The 23,739-nt window shown below is 42.9% G+C and overlaps 1 protein-coding gene across 1 annotated transcript in view; it reads left to right on the top strand.

Moving 5' to 3' along the window:
- Positions 1-22,254, top strand: part of cblb (Cbl proto-oncogene B, E3 ubiquitin protein ligase) — a 201,857-nt gene extending 179,603 nt beyond the window's left edge. The window contains exons 13-19 of the mRNA XM_084178229.1: positions 669-760; positions 7,332-7,475; positions 7,872-7,936; positions 8,394-8,501; positions 12,578-12,727; positions 13,434-13,562; positions 20,032-22,254. Coding sequence (XP_084034355.1) covers positions 669-760; positions 7,332-7,475; positions 7,872-7,936; positions 8,394-8,501; positions 12,578-12,727; positions 13,434-13,562; positions 20,032-20,291 — 948 coding nt within the window. The 3' untranslated portion in view covers positions 20,292-22,254. The remainder of the gene's footprint in view (positions 1-668; positions 761-7,331; positions 7,476-7,871; positions 7,937-8,393; positions 8,502-12,577; positions 12,728-13,433; positions 13,563-20,031) is intronic.
- The last annotated feature ends 1,485 nt before the right edge of the window (positions 22,255-23,739 follow it).

Below are 23,739 nucleotides of genomic sequence, written 5' to 3'. Positions count from 1 at the left end.
CATCCGCCAAACCCTGATTTGTCCGTCGGACTGCCAAATGGTGAAGGATGATTCATCACTCCAGAGAACGCGTTTCCACTGCTCCAAACTCCAATGGCGGTGAGCTTTTCACCACTCCAGCCGACGCTTGGCATTGCGCATGGTGAACTTAGGCTTGTGCGCGGCTGCTCGGCCATGGAAACCCATTTCATGAAGCTCCGGACGAACAGTTATTGTGCTGACGTCGCTTCCAGAGGCAGTTTGGAACTCGGTAGTGAGTGTTGCAACCGAGGACAGATGATTTTTACTCGCTACGCGCTTCAGCACTCGGTGGTCCCATTCTGTGAGCTTGTGTGGCCCTGTTCTGTGAGCTTGTGTGGCCTACCACTTCGTGGCTGAGCCATTGTTGCTCCTAGACGTTTCCACTTCACAATAACAGCACTTACAGTTGACCGGGGTAGCTCTAGCAGGGCAGAAATTTGACGAACTGACTTGTTGGACGGTGCCACGTTGAAAGTCACTGAGCTCTTCAGTAAGGCCATTCTAATGCCAATGTTTGTCCATGGAGATTGCATGTATGAATGAAAATAAGTGGATTACCTTAGATTTTGTTATTGTGTACTTTTGTATACTGATGTGTCCTCCTTGTCTGTCTGTGTGTCTCTCTTGGTCTGTATGTCTGTCTGCAGCCTTACTCAAATGGTCTCCATGTCAGTGATGAGTACGACATCCCTCCTCTCCGACACTCCACTCCCTTGCCCGCTCTCACCAGCAGCCACAAGTGAGTCTCTCCCTGCAATACTGTCACACACACACACACACACACACACACACACATATACAATTAAGAAAATCTGTAGTCTGTAAATATTTTGGTGGTGTTGAGGGCTAGCTTGATCTTGGGTGTACAATATAGGCTACCCATTTACGTTTCCCAATTTGAGGGCAGTCTACAGTGCATTGTGTACAAGAAGCATGGTCTCGTTTTGTGAATCTGGGGCCCTGTGACACATAGGCACAGGTCTAGGCTCAGCTTACCCTCCACAAATCTTAAAGGCCCACTGCAGTCAAAAACGTGATTTTCCTGTGTTTTATATAGATTTCCACACTAGGTTGGAATAATACTGTAAAATTGTGAAAATTATGATAATGCCCTTTTAGTGTAAGAGCTGTTTGAAAACACTGCCTGAAATTTCTGCCTGTATTGGTGGGATGGAGTTTTGGCCTGCCTGCTGACATCACCAGGTGGTAAATTAGTTACTAGACCAACAAGAAATAGAGTTCCAAACCTCTGCCAATAACAGCTAGTTTTCAGTTTTCCCCTCCTAGACCACTCCCAGACAGTTCTAGCAAAATTCTTAGTTGAGAAATTGCTCTTTGCTAAGACTCTTTTTTTAAATCCTTTTGACCATTTTAATTTAAAACAATCACAGTAAAGTACTTAATTGTTACCCAGAAATAATTTGATATTGAGATAAAAACGGCTGCATTGGACCTTTTAACCTTCAAATCAAATTGTATTTATCACATGCTTCATAAACAACAGGTGTAGACTAACAGTGAAATGCTTACTTACAGGATCTTCCCAACAATGCAGAGAGAGAGAAAAATAGAAAAGTAGAACAAATTGAAAGAAAAGTGAAAATAATACCACAAGGAATAAATACACAATGAGTAACGATAACTTGGCTATATACACGGGGTACCAGTACCGAGTCGATGTGTTAGGTTCTAAACAAACCGAGTAAAACTCACGGACGATTAGTAAAGCTCAACCAATTTTATTCACCCACTGGGTCCCACAGCTGCATAAGACAACAGAACATGTTCCAAACAAATATACTCCAATTTAGGTGAACTCCTCCTTTCCTCTATACATTACATCTTAATTGCTAGGCAGGAAGTTAAGTGATGTGGGTAATAAACTGCTCCTTCTCCCTTAATGTGACCTGACCTAACCTCAACCCCATTCCTCTCTAATCCAAAACTCTCCACCCGTATCAGCGACGGCAATCATGTGATTGCCTCTCCTCTACTCAGTACATTCCAAAGCCCCCTGGCTCCTATCCAACCTTCATTGACCCCACCATATACATTCCTCCTACAGATAACCATTAACTTCTGGTGTATAAACCAGACTATGGCACTTCTCATGTCTCTAGTATAACTGATGATTAACAATATTTAAAGTTTAGATAATTGAGGTAGATATGCATTCGGAAAGTATTCACACCCCTTGACTTTTTCCACATTTTGTTACGTTACAGCCTTATTCTAAAATGTATTAAATATTTTTTTCCTCATCAATCAACACACAATACCCAATAATGACAAAGCAAAACATTTTTTTTTAAAATTCTTTGGCAAATTTATTAGAAGAAAAAAAGCTGAAATATTACATTTACATAAGTATTCAGACCCTTTACTCAGTACTTTGTTGAAGCACCTTTGGAAGCGATTACAGCCTTGAGTCTTCTTGGGTATGACGCTACAAGCTTGGCACACCTGTATTTGGGGAGTTTCTCCCATTTTTCTCTGCAGATCCTCTCAAGCTCTGTCAGGTTGGATGGGGAGCGTCGCTGCACAGCTATTTTCAGGTCTCTCCAGAGATGTTAGATCGAATTCAAGTCTGGCCTTTGGCTGGGCCACTCAAGGACATTCAGAGACGTGTCCCGATGCCACTCCTGCGTTGTCTTGGCTGTGTGCTTAGGGTCGTTGTCCTGTTGGAAGGTGAACCCCAATCTGAGATCCTGAGTGCTCTGGAGCAGGTTCTCATCAAGGATTTCTCTGTACTTTGCTCCATTCATCTTCCCTCAATCCTGACTAGTCTCCCAGTCCCTGCCACTGAAAAACATCCCCACAGCATGATGCTGCCACCACCATGCTTCACCGTAGGGATGGTGCCAGGTTTCCCCCAGATGTGACGCTTGGCATTCTGGCCAAAGAGTTCAATCTTGGTTTCATCAGACCAGAGAATCTTGTTTTTCATGGTCTGAGAGTCCAAGCGGGCTGTCATGTACCTTTTACTGAGGAGTGGCTTCCTTCTGGCCACTCTACCATAAAGGCCTGATTGGTGGACTTCTGCAGAGATTGTTGTCCTTCTGGAAGGTTCTCCCATCTCCACAGAGGAACTCTGGAGCTCTGTCAGAGTGACCATCGTGTTCTTGGTCACCTCCCTGACCAAGGCCCTTCTCCCCCGATTGCTAAGTTTGGCCGGGCGGCCAGCTCTAGGAAGAGTCTTGGTGGTTCCAAACTTCTTCCAGTCAAGAATGATGGAGGCCACTGTGTTCTTGGGGAACTTCAATGCTGCAGAAATGTTTTGGTACCCTTCCCCAGATCTGTGCCTCAAGACAATCCTGTCTCTGAGCTCTACGTTGTTGCCTACCCTCACCACCTGGGGGCGTCCCATCAGGAAGTCCAGGATCCAGTTGCAGAGGGAGGTGTTTAATACCAGGGACCTTAGCTTAGTGATGAGCTTTGTGGGCTCAATGGTGTTGAACACTGAGCTTTTATCAATGAACAGCATTCTCACGTAGGTGTTCCTTTAGTCCAAGTGTGAAAGGGCAGTGTGGAGTGCAATAGAGATAGCGTTATCTGTGGATCTGTTGGGGCGGTATGCAAATTGGAGTGGGTCCAGGATGACTGGAATGATGGTGTTGATGTGAGCCATGACCAGCCTTTCAAAGCATTTCATGGCTGAAGATGTGAGTGCTACGGGGCGATAGTCATTTAGAAAGGTTACCATGGCGTTCTTGGGCACAGGGACTATGATGGTCTGCTTGAAACATGTATGTATTACAGACTGGGTCAGGGAGAGGTAGAAAATGTTAGTGAAGACACTTGCCAGCTGGTCAGCGCATGCTCTGAGTACGCGTCCTGGTAATCTGTCTGGCCATGCAACCTTGTGAATGTTAACCTATTTAAAGATCTTACTCACATCGGCTATGGAGAGCGTGATGGTCCGGAAGAGCTGGTGCTCTCATGCACAGTTCAGTGTTGCGAGCCTCGAAGCAGTGGAAGCGCATTCTCTGGAGTGATGAATCACGCTTCCTCATCTTGTAGTCCAACGGACAAATCTGGGTTTGGCGGATGCCAGGAGAACGCTACATGCCCGAATGCATAGTGCCAACTGTAAAGCTTAGTGGAGGAGGAATAATGGTCTGGGGCTGATTTTCATGGTTCGGGCTAGGCCCCTTAGTTCCAGTGAAGGGAAATCTTAACGCTACAGCATACAATGACATTCTAGACGATTCTGTGCTACCAACTTTGAGGAAGGACCTTTCCTGTTTCATCATGACAATGCCCCTGTGCACAAAGCGAGGTCCATACAGAAATGGTTTGTCAAGATCGGTGTGGAAGAACTTGACTGGCCTGCACAGAGCTCTAACCTCAACCCCATCGAACACCTTTGTGATGAATTGGAACGCCGACTGCGAGCCAGGCCTAATCGCCCAACATCAGTCCCCGACCTCACTAATGCTCTTGTGGCTGAATGGAAGCAAGTCCCCGCAGCAATGTTCCAACATCTAGTGGAAAGCCTTCCCAGAAGAGTGGAGTCTGTAATAACAGCAAAGGGGGGACCAACTCCATATTAATTACCATGATTTTGGAATGAGATGTTCGACAAGTAGATGTCCACATACTTTGGTCATGTAGTGTATGCTGGGAAAATGTTATCCTAATCAGGGAGTCAGGAAATCCATCCAATCCAAGGCCTTTTCTCTTACATCCTCTTCCCCTCCACTCTTGCAGTGCTTTGCAGTTGATACAAATGGCCTCGTACCAATACTGTGATATGGTTGCTGTAGGGTCCAGTTATGATTGCACAGTGATTTGAGCTATCTGATTGGCCAGCACAGTAGGCACACTCGATTTAGCCACAGATCTCCCGGTCTGCCAGGTAGGCGGAGTTTGTATTTTTAGACATATGAAATGGTTCAAACTGGGAATACTTTGCCTGCCCGGTGCACAGGACTTCTGAATCAAGTGCACCTACCACCAACAGGGCTTCTGAATCAAGTGCACCTACCACCAACAGGGCAACAGGCCTTTATCGTTGGTGATCGACTAGGAATGCCTTGAAGATCGACCAGTTGGTGACCACTACCAGTATGGTTACATTTCATATTATATACTATAGTCAGACTTACTATTATTATTATATTCAGAATTTCAGTCAATCTGTCTGCAGCAGTCTATCAACAGCTTTGAAACATGTTATACAGGACTTGTAGCACATCAAAATATTTGAAGATAAATCATGTAACCCCTTCTACCACCACCTCACATGTTTAAAATGCTTTCAAGCCAGAACTGAAAATGAGGCAATGGCTTTATCTCAATACTCTACAGTGGCCTCCTTTACTTGTCTCCTTTCCTTCTTTCCTTTTCTTCACCCGGCTTGATCCGACACTAGTAGGATAGGTTCTAGCCAGTGAGAGGAAGCCACTGTTGAGTATTGAGACTAGGCTTGGGCGGTATCCAGATTATCATACCTTCATACCGACCTTGTGCCGTATTCGGTAATACCGGCACTGAACACAAGGAGCGCTATTTTCAAACCCCACTCTGCCTCTGTAATCCGAAGGTTAGCAATGCTAACAAGTACATGTAAAAACCAATATAGAATGCTAACTAAATGCAAAAGTTATACAAGTAACAAAAAAATGCTACTCACAGTTTGCTGCCCGCACAAAACAAATATTAGCCAGCAAGGCTCTTGATCCGGGAAGGGATTTTCTGCTGTTACCAAGCAAAGCTTTATTTTGGAAGAAGTTAGCCACTTAGCTAGATAGCTAACTAGCTACTAAATTAGCAAACCAAATCATTTGCCACATTTTAGACAGTAAACTTAATAGTTATAAGATATCTCGCTGGCAAACATTTAGTTGTAAATTCCCTACTGTAACTAGATCACCTGACTTGTGCTGAACAACAGTGAGTGACTCACAAGGCTCTGGTCTTTCGTCGTTGTGTGCTTGTGAACAAACACCACGTGGCTGGGGACTACCGGTAAGCTTCATGATTAAACATTATGTGACAGGTGAAATGAAGAATGCGATCTTCTTTATCTCCTAACGTATAAGTTGACTTGAGGGATTTACTTAAAAAGTAGCAAGAAATATTCACATTTATTTTAAAAACTTCAAAGAAATAGTATTAACAGTATTGAAAAACCATCCCGTGGCTATTTCCAAATAACCCATTATACGGAATATACGGTATACCGCCCAAGCCTAATTGGGACACCGTGTGTCCTACTGACCTAGGTGCGGCAGGGGTTGGGTTAAATGCGGAAGACACATTTTGGTTGAATGCATTGAGTTGTGCAACTGACTAGGTATCCCCTTTCCCTGTGGTACTGCTTGGCCACTTGATCTAATTTCCTGTTGGTAACGCTAGGCTGGCTGTCTCTCTCCAGGTGGTTGAATTCTATTGTGTATGATGTTATTTTTTTCTGTGGTATTATTGAGTTCTGCTGGAAGGTCAACGTGAAGCTTATGAATGTCTGCTGCTATTCCCATTAACCCTGAGGAGCTAAGGGACAGACACTGTTCATCCAATTTGTAAGTCGCTCTGGATAAGAGCGTCTGCTAAATGACTTAAATGTAAAATATAATGATTGAGAGTGGTTCTGTGAATGTTGGCTGCAGAATATCTAATTCCCCTTTAGCTGACAAACACATTTGATTTGGTATTTCTCTATTGTGTTGCACAGTGGATGTTATGGCAAATAGTGCAGTGGAGCTATCATGGCAGCTGCTGGACACTGAACAGTAAGGCCACAGGGTGAAGCCCTCTGTCTCCCTCCACGTCTGTGCACACAAAACACTCTCTCTCACACACACACACACAGCCATGGAACTGTTGAGGTCATTTCCCAAATAAGCACCAATAAAATCTGTTAGCGCTAATAGACATTTCTCCTCTTGACTGGGACTAATCACAGCAGGTTTAAGTAGTGAAGGTTAGATTGCAAGGTGAGAGCCATTTAATCGTTTTCTGGTAGATTTGTTGTGTCAGTGCTCTCTAGTTGACACTTTCAGAATATAGCTATTCTGCATTTGCTTATAAATTGATGTTAGTGCCATAGTCTTCCCATATTTGTGGCTGGCTGAATTAGAATTCACTATTCATAATTTATATATACATCATTGTATGAAATGGGATATGAATTGCACCATTACTTGCCATAGGTGTCCATTCACTAACTGTCCTAAATGGTATGACTGAAGATGAAGACATATTCAGAAACTATTAGTAGCACAATGGAAGTTTGCTAGGAAAAATCTATATTTTATTGTTAAAACCTGTATGGTCTTAAAATGTAAAATGTTTGCTTTGTCTTCCAGACACCTCAATCCTTTCACCGCACCTGGCGTTGGGAGAGTGAGAGGAACAACAGAGCGTGTTGAAGACGAGTATCAGATCCCTTCATCCCACCCGGTGTGCTTACCCCATTCCCCAGTCTGCATCTCCGTCCGGATCCCTAACAGGTACCAACACAGAGGATGCATCCCAAATGGCACCCTATTCTCTTAATAGTGTACTTCTTTTGGCCAGGGCCCATAGGGAATAGTGTGCCATTTGGGATGCAAACATACTTTTAATCTGGAATAGAGATACAATAAATAAGTGAAAAAGCTGCCAAATGTAGATTTGGTCGAACTTGTAGGAGTAGCATGAAAGGGAAGAATGAATGCCTGGATCAAGCTGGATTTCAACTATTACTCAGCAAAGATCGACCTGCTGTGTTGCACAACCACCACCTAGGGTGCTGTGCAGTATAAACAGTCTTGAGTTGGTAAAAACCCCAAAATCAATGTATGGACAAATGTTAATGGGGAAAAAATTTAATATCCCTCTATTTCTTTCCTTTCCCCCCCCCCCAGAAATCTAGAGAATGGCTCCTCGGAGTCCTCAGCAGGGGAAAAGAAGCACAAGCCCTATGAGCATGGTAAGGCTGAAGACCCATTTAGCAATACATAATACATGATTGGAAATTATGCAGACAATTACATTGACGGAAGCCACAATCTATCTGCAATATTAAAGCTGATCTACCACCCCCCTGCCAAAAAAATAAATCATGATACATGATACAGTACCTGTAGACAGAGTCAAGTTCTACACCTGATCTACCAGTAGTTGGCTCTGCATATTACTGGAAGTGTTCTGTGTAAAGGAAAACAAAGCTGATGGTGTTGTTAATGCTTAGGGCTCATTGTCATCTTCATTATCTTATCATCCCAAATGTGTTCTTGTGTCCGTCCTTTGGCCAATACGACCACAGAGTAATATCTTAAACATAGAAAGAGGAGGTACCGGCCTAAAATAGAGTTTCTATGAGGATAGGGAAGTGGGTGCCTAGCCTGCCATTCCCGATCATGTTAACCTGTCCTTGTGATTCTCAGGTGGGAATTTTGAATCGGAGGCGTTGCTCTCTGGGGCAGCTCGTGCCGCCCTCTGTCCCTTCCACAACAGGACGCCCTCAGACTACGACATTCTACTTCCCCCTCAAGGTAGCCCCTCACCCCACCACTCCCCACCCTTTAACCCCTGCCTGTCTGTCTGTCTGTCTCAGGGCTGTGTAAGCTTTGGTTTTTGGTACGTTTTTCAGACAACTTTAAAAACACACATAGAAGCCCATACGGGAAAAAAATACATTTAAAATATATTTTTAGATACACATTTTAGGATACATGTGAAATATTATATATATCATGGAAGGTATTTAAAATGTATATATGAATGTAAGTAAAATGTATATCACAATCAATATTCCCTCAAATGTTTTTCAGCACTGAGCACATTTCAGGTCTGCTGAGCACAAACTTGAACGTTGTGAAAATTCTGTGCAACTTCCAGCGCGCGTTTACTATAAACACTGAGGCTGTACCCACTTTAAGTTACAGTTTTAACAGTGGCCAAGTAGGCTACTGTGGCTATTTGATCATAATGTAGGCCTACCAGAGTGGCCTACCATCAAAAACAATAGAGAAAATGCATCCCATAACATTTTAACATGGAAACAGCTGTTCTATCACTCAGCCTACAGGAGCAGCCAATGTGTGGTGTTCAATGTAGGCCTACATTCCATGAGACTTTTGAAAAAAACATGCAGGGCTTGACATTAACCTGTTTATCCACTTGTCCTTCAGACAAGGAGGCGACTGAAAATGTTGTGTTGTTTGATGCAAGAAACCACAAAAAATTATATATATACAGTGGGGGAAAAAAGTATTTAGTCAGCCACCAATTGTGCAAGTTCTCCCACTTAAAAAGATGAGAGAGGCCTGTAATTTTCATCATAGGTACACGTCAACTATGACAGACAAATTGAGAAAAAGAATTCCAGAAAATCACATTGTAGGATTTTTAATGAATTTATTTGCAAATTATGGTGGAAAATAAGTATTTGGTCACCTACAAACAAGCAAGATTTCTGGCTCTCACAGACCTGTAACTTCTTCTTTAAGAGGCTCCTCTGTCCTCCACTCGTTACCTGTATTAATGGCACCTGTTTGAACTTGTTATCAGTATAAAAAAGACACCTGTCCACAACCTCAAACAGTCACACTCCAAACTCCACTATGGCCAAGACAAAAGAGCTGTCAAAGGACACCAGAAACAAAATTGTAGACCTGCACCAGGCTGGGAAGACTGAATCTGCAATAGGTAAGCAGCTTGGTTTGAAGAAATCAACAGTGGGAGTAATTATTAGGAAATGGAAGACATACAAGACCACTGATAATCTCCGTCGATCTGGGGCTCCACGCAAGATCTCACCCCGTGGGGTCAAAATGATCACAAGAACGGTGAGCAAAAATCCCAGAACCACACGGGGGAACCTAGTGAATGACCTGCAGAGAGCTGGGACCAAAGTAACAAAGCCTACCATCAGTAACACACTACGCCGCCAGGGACTCAAATCCTGCAGTGTCAGACGTGTCCCACTGCTTAAGCCAGTACATGTCCAGGCCCGTCTGAAGTTTGCTAGAGTGCATTTGGATGATCCAGAAGAGGATTGGGAGAATGTCATATGGTCAGATGAAACCAAAATAGAACTTTTTGGTAAAAACTCAACTCGTCGTGTTTGGAGGACAAAGAATGCTGAGTTGCATCCAAAGAACACCATACCTACTGTGAAGCATGGGGGTGGAAACATCATGCTTTGGGGCTGTTTTTCTGCAAAGGGACCAGGACGACTGATCCGTTTAAAGGAAAGAATGAATGGGGCCATGTATCGTGAGATTTTGAGTGAAAACCTCCTTCCATCAGCAAGGGCATTGAAGATGAAACGTGGCTGGGTCTTTCAGCATGACAATGATCCCAAACACACCGCCCGGGCAACGAAGGAGTGGCTTCGTAAGAAGCATTTCAAGGTCCTGGAGTGGCCTAGCCAGTCTCCAGATCTCAACCCCATAGAAAATCTTTGGAGGGAGTTGAAAGTCCGTGTTGCCCAGCGACAGCCCCAAAACATCACTGCTCTAGAGGAGATCTGCATGGAGGAATGGGCCAAAATACCAGCAACAGTGTGTGAAAACCTTGTGAAGACTTACAGAAAACGTTTGACCTGTGTCATTGCCAACAAAGAGTATATAACAAAGTATTGAGAAACTTTTGTTATTGACCAAATACTTATTTTCCACCATAATTTGCAAATAAATTCATAAAAAATCCTACAATGTGATTTTCTGGATTTTCTTTTCTCATTTTGTCTGTCATAGTTGACGTGTACCTATGATGAAAATTACAGGCCTCTCTCATCTTTTTAAGTGGGAGAACTTGCACAATTGGTGGCTGACTAAATACTTTTTTTCCCCACTGTATCCAAAGCGACTTACAGTCATGTGTGCATACATTTTTTGTGTATGGGTGGTCCCGGGGATCGAACCCACTATATACTGGGGGTACCGGTACCGAGTCAATGTGTGGGGGTACAGGTTAGTCGAGGTCATTTGTACATGTAAGTAGGGGCAAAGTGACTATGCATAGATAATAAACAGCAAGTAGCAGCAGTGTAAACACATTAATGGTTCAGCAGTCTTATGGCTTGGAGGTAGAAGCTGTTAAGGAGCCTTTTGGTGCTAGACTTGGCGCTCCGGTACCACTTGCCGTGCGGTAGCAGAGAGAACAGTCTATGACTTGGGTGAATGGAATCTTTGACAATGTATGTAAAAAATGTTATAAATTGATTTGCATTTTAATGAGGGAAATTAGTATTTGACCCCCTCTCAATCAGAAAGATTTCTGGCTCCCAGGTGTCTTTTATACAGGTAACGAGCTGAGATAAGGAGCACACTCTTAAAGGGAGCACACTCTCTCAGTTTGTTACCTGTATAAAAGACACCTGTCCACAGAAGCAATCAATCAATCAGATACCAAACACTCCACCATAGCCAAGACCAAAGAGCTCTCCAAGGATGTCAGCGACAAGATTGTAGACCTACACAAGGCTGGAATGGGCTACAAGACCATCGCCAAGCAGCTTGGTGAGGAGGTGACAACAGTTGATGCGATTATTCACAAATGGAAGAAACACAAAATAACTGTCAATCTCCCTCGGCCTGGGGCTCCATGCAAGATCTCACCTCGTGGAGTTACAATGATCATGAGAACGATGAAGAATCAGCCCAGAACTACACGGGAGGATCTTGTCAATGATCTCAAGGCAGCAACTCACCGTGTTTTAAGGAGGAGGAATGCTGCCTATGACCCCAAGAACACCATCCCCACCGTCAAACATGGAGGTGGAAACATTATGCTTTGGGGGTGTTTTTCTGCTAAGGGGACAGGACAACTTCACCGCATCAAAGGGACGATGGACGGGGCCATGTACCGTCAAATCTTGGGTGAGAACCTCCTTCCCTCAGCCAGGGCATTGAAAATGGGTTGTGGATGAGTATTCCAGCATGACAATGACCCAAAACACACGGCCAAGGCAACAAAGGAGTGGCTCAAGAAGAAGCACATTAAGGTCCTGGAGTGGCCTAGCCAGTCTCCAGACCTTAATCCCATAGAAAATCTGTGGAGGGAGCTGAAGGTTCGAGTTGGCAAACGTCAGCCTCGAAACCTTAATGACTTGGAGAAGATCTGCAAAGAGGAGTGGGACAAAATCCCTCCTGAGATGTGTGCAAACCTGGTGGCCAACTACAAGAAACGTCTGACCTCTGTGATTGCCAACAAGGGTTTTGCCACCAAGTACTAAGTCATGTTTTGCAGAGGGGTCAAATACTTATTTCCCTCATTAAAATGCAAATCAATTTATAAAAAAGATTTCACATGCGTTTTTCTGGATTTTTGTTGTTGTTATTCTGTCTCTCACTGTTCAAATAAACCTACCATTAAAATTATAGACTGATAATTTCTTTGTCAGTGGGCAAACGTACAAAATCAGCAAGGGATCAAATTATTTTTTCCTTCACTGTAAGTGTATGTAAACTTCCGACTTCAACTGTATGAGGTTGTTAGATTAGGAATGGTGTTTGTCTCCCCTTAGTGGGGATTGCTTATAAATTACCCCCTGGTAGATTTGGTCCTAGAGCTCAATTGTGCTCAGTCATTATCTGCTTGTCCTCTCTCTATTGTGTCTCAGCACCAGAGGAGCTGTTCAACAACCGGCCTCCCTCACAGCCCCACCCCCCTGCGCCCGTCAGACACAGCTTCACAGGCCTCTCCTCGTCACCCTCCTGCTCACGAGCTCCCCGGCCTGCCTCCAGACATGACCACATCCTGTTAACCCCAGGTTAGCTGTTTCTTCCCTCCAAACTCGAGAATACCAATAGAAAATCAGTTTGAGTGCCAGAATCTGGTCTAGTGATAACACTGCCGACTCTGAACCACATATACCCCCAGTGGCAGGGGTTAGATCCATCAAATGGCCACAAATCTACCGTCTCCCTATCCCTATTCAACTGTCCTTTAAAAAAGCTTGATCCTATTAAATGCATATCACTTAGTCTGGCTGATACTAAACTCAAAGTTCTCCTGACTTCAGAGTCTGGGGAGTTAGTTTTGATGTTGTCGGCACGAAGCCTCGATAATGAATGGGGCTGTGATTTTACTGGTTGGTTCTCCTCTGTCTTTCTCACTCAAACACCCACACACAGCCACCCCATTCATTACAACTGTTAGATTTTCAAATCCAAACAACAAGGGTTCTCAACCCTGCAGAAAAAACAAACATTTGAGACCAATCAATGCATTCGCTTTGGAGGAGAACGGAATATGGAATTATAGCGACAGCATGTCCAGACCAGTGGGTCACAGCTCCTCTCGCTGTGTCACGTTGTCTGCACATCTGCCAGGTCTGTGCATCTATCACTCTCATCCACTGTAATAAAAAAAAAGTAAAAGGCCACAATTCTACGTGGATAGATGATAAACATGCAGTTATTGTTTGAAGTGTAGCCAATCTTTTCCTCTCACAGTTGTAAATGGTTTGGTTTCAGATACTGTGTTTGATATGCTGAGCGCTGTGGCCCCTCTGCCCCCTGTGAGGAGACAAATGGGGGACAACATGGATGGCCTGTTCAGGACATCGCAGTCCCAGGAGTACGACCAGTTACCCCCCACCCAAGGTACAACAACCCCAACCTCCTTGGGCCATTTCATGCTGTAGGATTTTAAATGATTTAATAGTTTTGCTTTTTGAATGATTTAAAAGACAATCAACAATAATGCATGCAAAAAAACGGTTAAATCTCTGTGGATAGATGAGGAATTGAAAATGTTTATGGTTGAGAGGGATGAGGCAAAAGGAATGGCAAATACAGTGCCTTGCAAAAGTATTCATCCCCCTTGGCGATATTCCTATTTTGTTGCATTACAACCTGTAATTTACAGTGGGGAGAACAAGTATTTGATACACTGCCGATTTTGCAGGTTTTCCTACTTACAAAGCATGCAGAGGTCTGTAATTTTTATCATAGGTACAATTCAACTGTGAGAGACGGAATCTAAAACAAAAATTCAGAAAATCACATTGAATGATTTTTAAGTAATTAATTTGCATTTTATTGCATGACATAAGTATTTGATACATCAGAAAAGCAGAACTTAATATTTGGTACAGAAACCTTTGTTTGCAATTACAGAGATCATACGTTTCCTGTAGGTCTTGACCAGGTTTGCACACACTGCAGCAGGGATTTTGGCCCACTCCTCCATACAGACCTTCTCAAGGTCCTTCAGGTTTCGGGGCTGTCGCTGGGCAATACGGACTTTCAGCTCCCTCCAAAGATGTTCTATTGGGTTCAGGTCTGGAGACTGGCTAGGCCACTCCAGGACCTTGAGATGCTTCTTACGGAGCTACTCCTTTGTTGCCCTGGCTGTGTGTTTCGGGTCGTTGTCATGCTGGAAGACCCAGCCACGACCCATCTTCAATGCTCTTACTGAGGGAAGGAGGTTGTTGGCCAAGATCTCGCGATACATGGCCCCATCCATCCTCCCCTCAATATGGTGCAGTCGTCCTGTCCCCTTTGCAGAAAAGCATCCCCAAAGAATGATGTTTCCACCTCCATGCTTCACGGTTGGGATGGTGTTCTTGGGGTTGTACTCATCCTTCTTCTTCCTCCAAACACGGCGAGTGGAGTTTAGACCAAAAATATAGATTTTTGTCTCATCAGACCACATGACCTTCTCCCATTCCTCCTCTGGATCATCCAGATGGTCATTGGTAAACTTCAAACGGGCCTGGACATGCGCTGGCTTGAGCAGGGGGACCTTGCGTGCGCTGCAGGATTTTAATCCATGACGGCGTAGTGTGTTACTAATGGTTTTCTTTGAGACTATGACCAGCTCTCTTCAGGTCATTGACCAGGTCCTGCCGTGTAGTTCTGGGCTGATCCCCCACCTTCCTCATGATCATTGATGCCCCACGAGGTGAGATCTTGCATGGAGCCCCAGATCGAGGGTGATTGACCGTCATCTTGAACTTCTTCCATTTTCTAATAATTGCGCCAACAGTTGTTGCCTTCTCACCAAGCTGCTTGCCTATTGTCCTGTAGCCCATCCCAGCCTTGTGCAGGTCTACAATTTTATCCCTGATGTCCTTACACAGCTCTCTGGTCTTTGCCATTGTGGAGAGGTTGGAGTCTGTTTGATTGAGTGTGTGGACAGGTGTCTTTTATACAGGTAACTAGTTCAAACAGGTGCAGTTAATACAGGTAATGAGTGGAGAACAGGAGGGCTTCTTAAAGAAAAACTAACAGGTCTGTGAGAGCCGGAATTCTTACTGGTTGGTAGGTGATCAAATACTTATGTCATGCAATAAAATGCAAATTAATTACTTAAAAATCATACAATGTGATTTTCTGGATTTTTGTTTTAGATTCCGTCTCTCACAGTTAAAGTGTACCTATGATATAAATTACAGACCTCTACATGCTTTGTAAGTAGGAAAACCTGCAAAATCAGCAGTGTATCAAATACTTGTTCTCCCCACTGTATATGGATTTTTATTCGGATTTCATGTAATGGACATACACAAAATAGTCAAAATTGGTGAAGTGAAATGAAAAAAATAACTTGTATTGACCCCCTTTGTTATGAAGCCCCTAAATAAGATATGGTGCAACCAATTACCTTCAGAAGTCACATAATTAGTTAAATAAAGTCCAAATCTGTCATATGATCTCAGTATATACAGTTGAACTCGGGAAGTTTACATACACTTAGGTTGGAGTCATTAAAACTAGTTTTTCAACCACTCCACAAATGTCTTGTTAACAAACTATAGTTTTGGCAAGTCGGTTAGGACATCTACTTTGTGCATGACACAAGTAATTTTTCCAACAATTGTTTACAGACAGATTATTTCACTTATAATTCACTGTATCACAATTCCAGTGGGTCAGAAGTTTACATACACTAAGTTGACTGTGCCTTTAAACAGCTTGGAAAATTCCAGAAAATGATGTCATGGCTTTAGAAGCTTCTCATAGGCTAATTGACATAATTTGAGTCAATTGGAGGTGTACCTGTGGATGTATTTCAAGGCCTATCTTCAAACTCAGTGCCTCTTTGCTTGACATCATGGGAAAATCAAAAGAAATCGGCCAAGACCTCAGAAAAAGAATTGTTGACCTCCACAAGTCTGGTTCATCCTTGGGAGCAATTTCCAAACGCCTGAAGGTACCACATTCATCTGTACAAACAATAGTACGCAAGTATAAACACCATGGGACCACGCAGCCGTCATACTGCTCAGGAAGGAGACGCGTTCTGTCTCCTAGAGATGAACGTACTTTGGTGCGAAAAGTGCAAATCAATCCCAGAAAAACAGCAAAGGACCTTGTGAAGATGCTGGAGGAAATAGGTACAAAAGTATATATATCCACAGTAAAACGAGTCCTATATCGACATAACCTGAAAGGCCGGAAGTTAAAGCTTGGTCGCAAATGGGTCTTCCAAATGGACAATGACCCCAAGCATACTTCCAGAATTGTGGCAAAATGGCTTAAGGACAACAAAGTGAAGGTATTGGAGTGGCCATCACAAAGCCCTGACCTCAATCCTATAGAAAATGTGTGGGCAGAACTGAAAAAGTGTGTGCGAGCGAGGAGGCCTACAAACCTGACTCAGTTACACCAGCTCTGTCAGGAGGAATGGGCCAAAATTCACCCAACTTATTGTTGGAAGTTTGTAGAAGGCTACCCGAAACGTTTGACCCAAGTTAAACAATTTAAAGGCAATGCTACCAAATACTAATTGAGTGCATGTAAACTTCTGACCCACTGGGAATGTGATGAAATAAATAAAAGCTGAAATAAATAATTCTCTCTACTATTATTCTGACATTTCACATTCTTAAAATAAAGTGGTGATCCTAACTGACCTAAGACAGCGAATCTTTACTAGGATTAAATATCAGGAATTGTGAAAAACTGAGTTTAAAGTATTTGGCTAAGGTTTTTGTAAACTTCCTACTTCAACTGTATACACCTGTTCTGAAAGGCCCCAGAGTCTGCAACACCACTAAGCAAGGGGCACCACCAAGCAAGCGGCACCATGAAGACCAAGGAGCTCTCCAAACAGCTCAGGGACAAAGTTGTGGAGAAGTACAGATCAGAGTTGGGTTATAAAAAAAGATCAGAAACCTTTAACATCCCACAGAGCACCATTAAATCCATTATTAAAAAATGGAAAGAATATGGCACCACAACAAACCTGCCAAGAGAGGGCCGCCCACCAAAACTCACAGACCAGGTAAGGAGGGCATTAATCAGAGAGGCAACAAAGAGACCAAAGATAACCCTGAAGGAGCTGCAAAGCTCCACAGCAATGATTGGAGTATCTGTCCATAGGACCACTTTAAGCCGTACACTCCACAGAGCTGGGCTTTACGGAAGAGTGGCCAGAAAAAAGCCATTGCTTAAAAAAAATGAATAAGCAAACACGTTTGGTGTTCGCCAAAAGGCAGCATGTGGGAGACTCCCCAAACATATGGAAGAAGGTACTCTGGTCAGATGAGACTAAAATTGAGCTTTTTGGCCATCAAGGAAAACGCTATGTCTGGCGCTATGTCTGGCGCAAACCCAACATCTCTCATCACCCCGAGAACACCATCCTCACAGTGAATTATGGTGGTGGCAGCATCATGCTGTGGGGATGTTTTACATCGGCAGGGACTGGGAAACTGGTCAGAATTGAAGGAATGATGGATGGCACTAAATACAGGGAAATTCTTGAGGGAAACCTGTTTTGTCTTCCAGAGATTTGAGACTGGGACGGAGGTTCACCTTCCAGCAGGACAATGACCCTAAGCATACAGCTAAAGCAACACTCGAGTGGTTTAAGGGGAAACATTTAAATGTCTTGGAATGGCCTAGTCAAAGCCCAGACCTCAATCCAATTGAGAATCTGTGGTATGACTTAAAGATTGCTGTACACCAGCTGAACCCATCCAACTTGAAGGAGCTGGAGCAGTTTTGCCTTGAAGAATGGGCAAAAATCCCAGTGGCTAGATGTTCCAAGCTTATAGAGACTTATAGATACTCCAAGAGACTTGCAGCTGTAATTGCTGCAAAAGGTGGCTCTACAAAGTATTGACTTTGGGGGGTGAATAGTTATGCACGCTCAAGTTTTTTTGTGTTATTTGTTGTTTGTTTCACAAGAAAAAATATTTTGCATCTTCAAAGTGGTAGGCATGTTGTGTAAATCAAATGATACAAACCCCCAAAAATGCATTTTAATTCCAGGTTGTAAGGCAACAAAATAGGAAAAATGCCAAGGGGTTGAATACTTTCGCAAGCCACTGTACGTCTGGCTGCATAACCTACTGCACATTTTTTAATCAAGTGACTAAACAGAAGAAAAATAAGAAGAAACTATACCTTGAAACAAAGGTAAATGATATAAAGAATGATAGTAAAAATCTTTGGAGCACCTTAAATGAAATTATGGGCAAAAAGGCAAACTCAGCTCCATAATTCATTGAATCAGATAGCTCATTCATCACAAAACCCACTGATATTGCCAACTACTTTAATTATTTTTTCATTGGCAAGATTAGCTAACTTAGGCATGATATGCCAGCAACAAATGCCGAACCTACAATTCCAAGTATAACTGACCAGATAATGAAAGAACTGTAATTTTGAATACTGTAAGGTGAGTGTGGAAGAGGTGAAATAATTATTGTTGTCTGTCAACAATGACAAGCCACTGGGGTCTGACAACTTGGATGGAAAATTACTGAGGATGATAGCGGACGATCCTATTTGCTGTCTCTTCAATATAAGCACCCTTTATAGGCTCAAATAGATGACCAATCAGCATGTTACCAAATCTTAGTAAACTTTTAGAAAAAATGGTCTTTGACCAGATACAATAAAATGTACATTAAATAAATTAACAACAGACTTTCAGCACGCTTATAGGGAAGGGCATTCAGCATGCATGGCACTTACACAAATGACTGATGATTGGCTGAGAGAAATTGATGATAAAAAGATTATGGGAGCTGTTTTGTTAGACTTCAGTGCAGCTTTTTACATTATTGATCATAGTATGCTGCTGTTACTTTACTGTTATTTTACTGCTTTAATTTTTTACTTATTTATTGTTAACTTAACACTTATTTTTCTTAAAACTGCATTGTTGGTTAAGGGCTTGTAAGTAAGCATGTTCACTGTTGTATTATATTCGTGCATGTGACAAATACAATTTGATTTGATGTCATGGCTTTACACTACCAGCTATATTGTGGATTTAGAGTTATCTGTCTAACAGAACACAGAGGGTGTTCTTTAATGGTAGCCTCTCCAACATAATCCAGGTAGAATCAGGCATTCCCCAGGGCAGCTGTTTAGGCCCCTTATTTTTTTTCAATCTTTACTAATTACCTGCAACTGGCTCTGAGTAAAGCCTGTGTGTCTATGTATGCGGATGACTCAACACTATACACGTCAGCTATAATAATGTGGAAATTGAGCAAGTTCAGGAGACTAAACTGCTTGGAGTAACCCTGGATTGTAAACTGTTATGGTCAAAACATATTGATGCAACAGTAGCTAAGATGGGGAGAAGTCTGTGAATTATTAAGTGCTGCTCTGCCTTAACAAAAATATCAACAAGGCAGGTCTTACAGGCCCTAGTTTTGTTGCTCGTGTGGTCAGGTGCCACAAAGAGATTTTAAAAACCTAAAAATACACCTTATGGAACAGCAAGGACTGTGAAGTCACACACACAGGTTCAAACACACATAACATACACACACTACACACATGTACACCTGAATTGTGTGTTGTAGTGGCCGGAGGGCACACACTTAAATTATTGTAACATCTGTTGTAAAATGTATTTTAATGTTTAAAAATTGTATTATAGTGTATATTACTGCCTTCATTTTTGCTGGACCCCAGGAAGAGTAGCTGCTGCCTTGGCATAATAAATAATACATACAAATACAAATGCATGAATCCATTATTGATAATTCATTCAACTTTTTCTAATAGCTCTTAAAGCTACTTATGGTAAAAGCCACTTGAAATAAGCTTTTTACCTACCCATCATCCATTGACTTATCCATTCATTTTTTTTTTGCAGTGGCCATAGATTATTTGCAGGCACCTGCCAGGCCGCCTAAGCCGCTCCCTCGGAAGACCCCTCCAGACATCCATCAGAGGAAGAATCATGGGCTGGACTCGGCCAGTGAGAGTACGGACGCCAAAATCGCCAAACTAATGGGAGAGGGCTATTCTTTCGAGGATGTGAAGAGGGCACTCATGATCGCTCAGAACAAAGTGGACGTGGCACGGAACATTCTCAGAGAGTTTGCCTTAGTGGCCCCTAGACTCAACCTATAGCTGTGAGCAGGGGACCCAAATAGTAGACATCTTGTATCTCTGTGTGCGCTGGGGTAGAAGGAAAAGGGCTTATTTTATCTAGTTTTCCCTTGCTAGTTCGTTCTGACCAAAAAAATATGGTAAGCTTGGAAAACGCTGATCCGTGGACTGCATTTTACCACAGATCGTGAGTCCATCCACAACTATTTGTTCGAAGCTAAATCGAATCAGAGACAGAGAACAGCGTCTGTCACCAGGTTGTTAATCCTGTGAAAGAAAGAAGCTTGTTGTTTACAGTCAACGGCCATTCAGGCAAGCTTTGCCAGTGCTGGCTTCTGGCTCCTGCGTTACCCTTCTGCTCCTGCCACTACTGCTGATCCCCCTTCCCCCTGCCCCCCAGCCTTTCATAATCAGCCAATAAGGGGTGGGGGGTTTGTAACAAACTGGCCTTGGCTCAAGTTCTTCTATGTTTAATGACATTGTTGCCTATGGTCCTTATCCCATCTGTCTCAAACACACCTAAAGACCCGTCCACCAGACTCTCTCAATCCCATCATTCTCTATCTCTCAGAGGTATACTAGTGTGCAGTCCAGTTAAGATGGTGCTGCTGGTTCCCTAGCTGAATTCTGTCTTAATGAACTGTTGCTGTTGTTGTTGTTGTTGTATGAAGAGACTGGGAGAGACAGAGGCTTTTGAGTGGTGTTATTGACTCCCAGTGGCTCCCAGGTTGATTGCAGAGGCTCTTAGAGGCACCATTAGGCCACTCTGGAGGTCCACTAATGCTTTCTCCACTTCCTTCCTCCAGCAGCAACCTGGTGAATGTACAATAAGGAATGGGGTGGGACAGTAAAATGGCCCTTAACGGTTCCTCTTGTCTCAGAACCACAGATGAAACCAGATGCAGCCTTGTTTGTGTGTGTATGTGTGTGCATGTGCATACTTGTGTGTTTTGATTTCTTCAGTGAAAGACAACAACCCCACTGAATGTATTTGTTAACTTGAGGAGGCACATGCATTCGAGACATTCATCTCAAGGCCCAAACCATTATTAGTACACTTTTGCTCTCAGATCATTATAGAAAAACATATTAATTTTCTGATGTGCAAAAATGAGGAGGATAGGTACTAATAACACCACAGAGCCAATACCTTTGTGTTGACTGGTTCTACTAATTAATATACATTGTGTTAGTAGTGGGGTTCTTGTCAAGCATTTAAATCCTGGGAGGACTACTCTTGTGGATCGCAAATGGAGAGGACAACCACTATTACACAGTACACAATCATTTTGAAATCCTGTTGTTGCCTAGTTATTGTATGCTGAAATATGTAGACGCATTCCCACACAACCTGAGACAAACTGTGCGTTCGATTTCCAGAGTGCATTGCTTTGACATGGGTGTCGTTCAGAGAAAAGCTCTGAGCAACTACGCTGCTCCTGATATGACCCTTGCGTCATTAGCCACAATCAGGAATTTTAAAGTGCTTCAAGTCGATATCAAGAGGAATGCCACACAAAGCCCAACAAGCTGTTAATAAAAAAGGAGGCCTAGTGCTCCCCTGTGTCTATTACCAACCCTGGCTTTGTCAGTTTCAATACAATAACTGCATTATTTCTCCTCACCTATTTTAATTTGAAGCTTCATTTTGCACTGGTCTGATTATTTTTCATCTTTAAACTTGAAAGTCTCAAACTGATTTTGTTTTAATCAATCTGGCCCGTAAAAAGGGAGGGGGGAAGTGAAGTGGCCTTCATTAGGTTGGAAGGTGAGGTTTTCTTGTTCTGTTTCTCTCTCTCCTGCCATGAATTTTGTTTGACGAAAATGCGTTGTGGAACGTGTTCAGCATTGTGATGTGTGCAATTAACTTATACATTATGAAAGCCTTCACTTGATATATTATTTTCATTGTTCAGTAATTAAAGTAACCAGTGATTTGTTCATGTTTATATTTCTTTTGTTTTTATAAAAGCCAGTAATAAACATGGGTTGTCTGTGGTCTTTCATGATGTATGCAAACAAATTTATAGGGTGGAGGATTTTTCCACAAAACACTTGTAACCAGTGTAGGTTTATAAATGTCAGTAGTGCAAAGTCAAGAGTGTGGTGATGTTTCACAAATTCCGTTAGTCATGAATTTAATCTAACTATATTTGTAGATACATTCCAAATGAAAAAATGTATATAGATCATAGACACCATTTTTTAAATTCTGTAAACGTGTTAGTTCCACAATATGGAAGGGTGCAAAGATATCTACAGTGAGGGAAAAAAGTATTTGCCCCTGCTGATTTTGTACGTTTGCCCACTGACAAAGAAATGATCAGTCTATAATTTTAATGGTAGGTTTATTTGAACAGAGAGAGAGACAGAATAACAACAAAAAAATCCAGAAAAACGCATGTCAAAAATGTTATAAATTGATTTGCATTTTAATGAGGGAAATAAGTATTTGACCTCCTCTCAATCAGAAAGATTTCTGGCTCCCAGGTGTCTTTTATACAGGTAACGAGCTGAGATTAGGAGCACACTCTGAAAGGGAGTGGTCCTAATCTCAGCTTGTTACCTGTATAAAAGACACCTGTCCACAGAAGCAATCAGATTCCAAACTCTCCACCATGGCCAAGACCAAAGAGCTCTCCAAGGATGTCAGGGACAAGATTGTAGACCTACACAAGGCTGGAATGGGTTACAAGACCATCCTTAAGCAGCTTGGTGAGAAGGTGACAACAGTTGGTGTGATTATTCGCAAATGGAAGAAACACTAAATAACTGTCAATCTCCCTCGGCCTGGGGCTCCATGCAAGATCTCACCTCATGGAGTTGCAATGATCATGAGAACGGTGAGGAATCAGCCCAGCACTACACGGGAGGATCTTGTCAATGATCTCAAGGCAGCTGGGACCATAGTCACCAAGAAAACAATTGGTAACACACTACGCCGTGAAGGACTGAAATCCTGCAGCGCCCGCAAGGTCCCCCTGCTCAAGAAAGCACATATACAGGCCCGTCTGAAGTTTGCCAATGAACATCTGAATGATTCAGAGGAGAACTGGGTGAAAGTGTTGTGGTCAGATGAGACCAAAATGGAGCTCTTTGGCATCAACTCAACTCGCCGTGTTTGGAGGAGGAGGAATGCTGCCTATGACCCCAAGAACACCATCCCCACCGTCAAACATGGAGGTGGAAACATTATGCTTTGGGGATGTTTTTCTGCTAAGGGGACAGGACAACTTCGCCGCATCAAAGGGACGATGGACGGGGCCATGTACCGTCAAATCTTGGGTGAGAACCTCCTTCCCTTAGCCAGGGCATTGAAAATGGGTCGTGGATGGGTATTCCAGCATGACAATGACCCAAAACACACGGCCAAGGCAACAAAGGAGTGGCTCAAGAATGGGGGAAGGAGGTTCTCACCCAAGATTTGACGGTACATGGCCCCGTCCATCGTCCCTTTGATGCGGTGAAG

Source organism: Coregonus lavaretus, assembly GCF_964263955.1.
Source record: "Coregonus lavaretus genome assembly, chromosome: 15".
NCBI classification, from domain to species: Eukaryota; Metazoa; Chordata; class Actinopteri; order Salmoniformes; family Salmonidae; genus Coregonus; species Coregonus lavaretus.
Note: the sequence above shows the minus strand (reverse complement) of the source record. Positions and strands in the feature narration are given on the sequence as shown.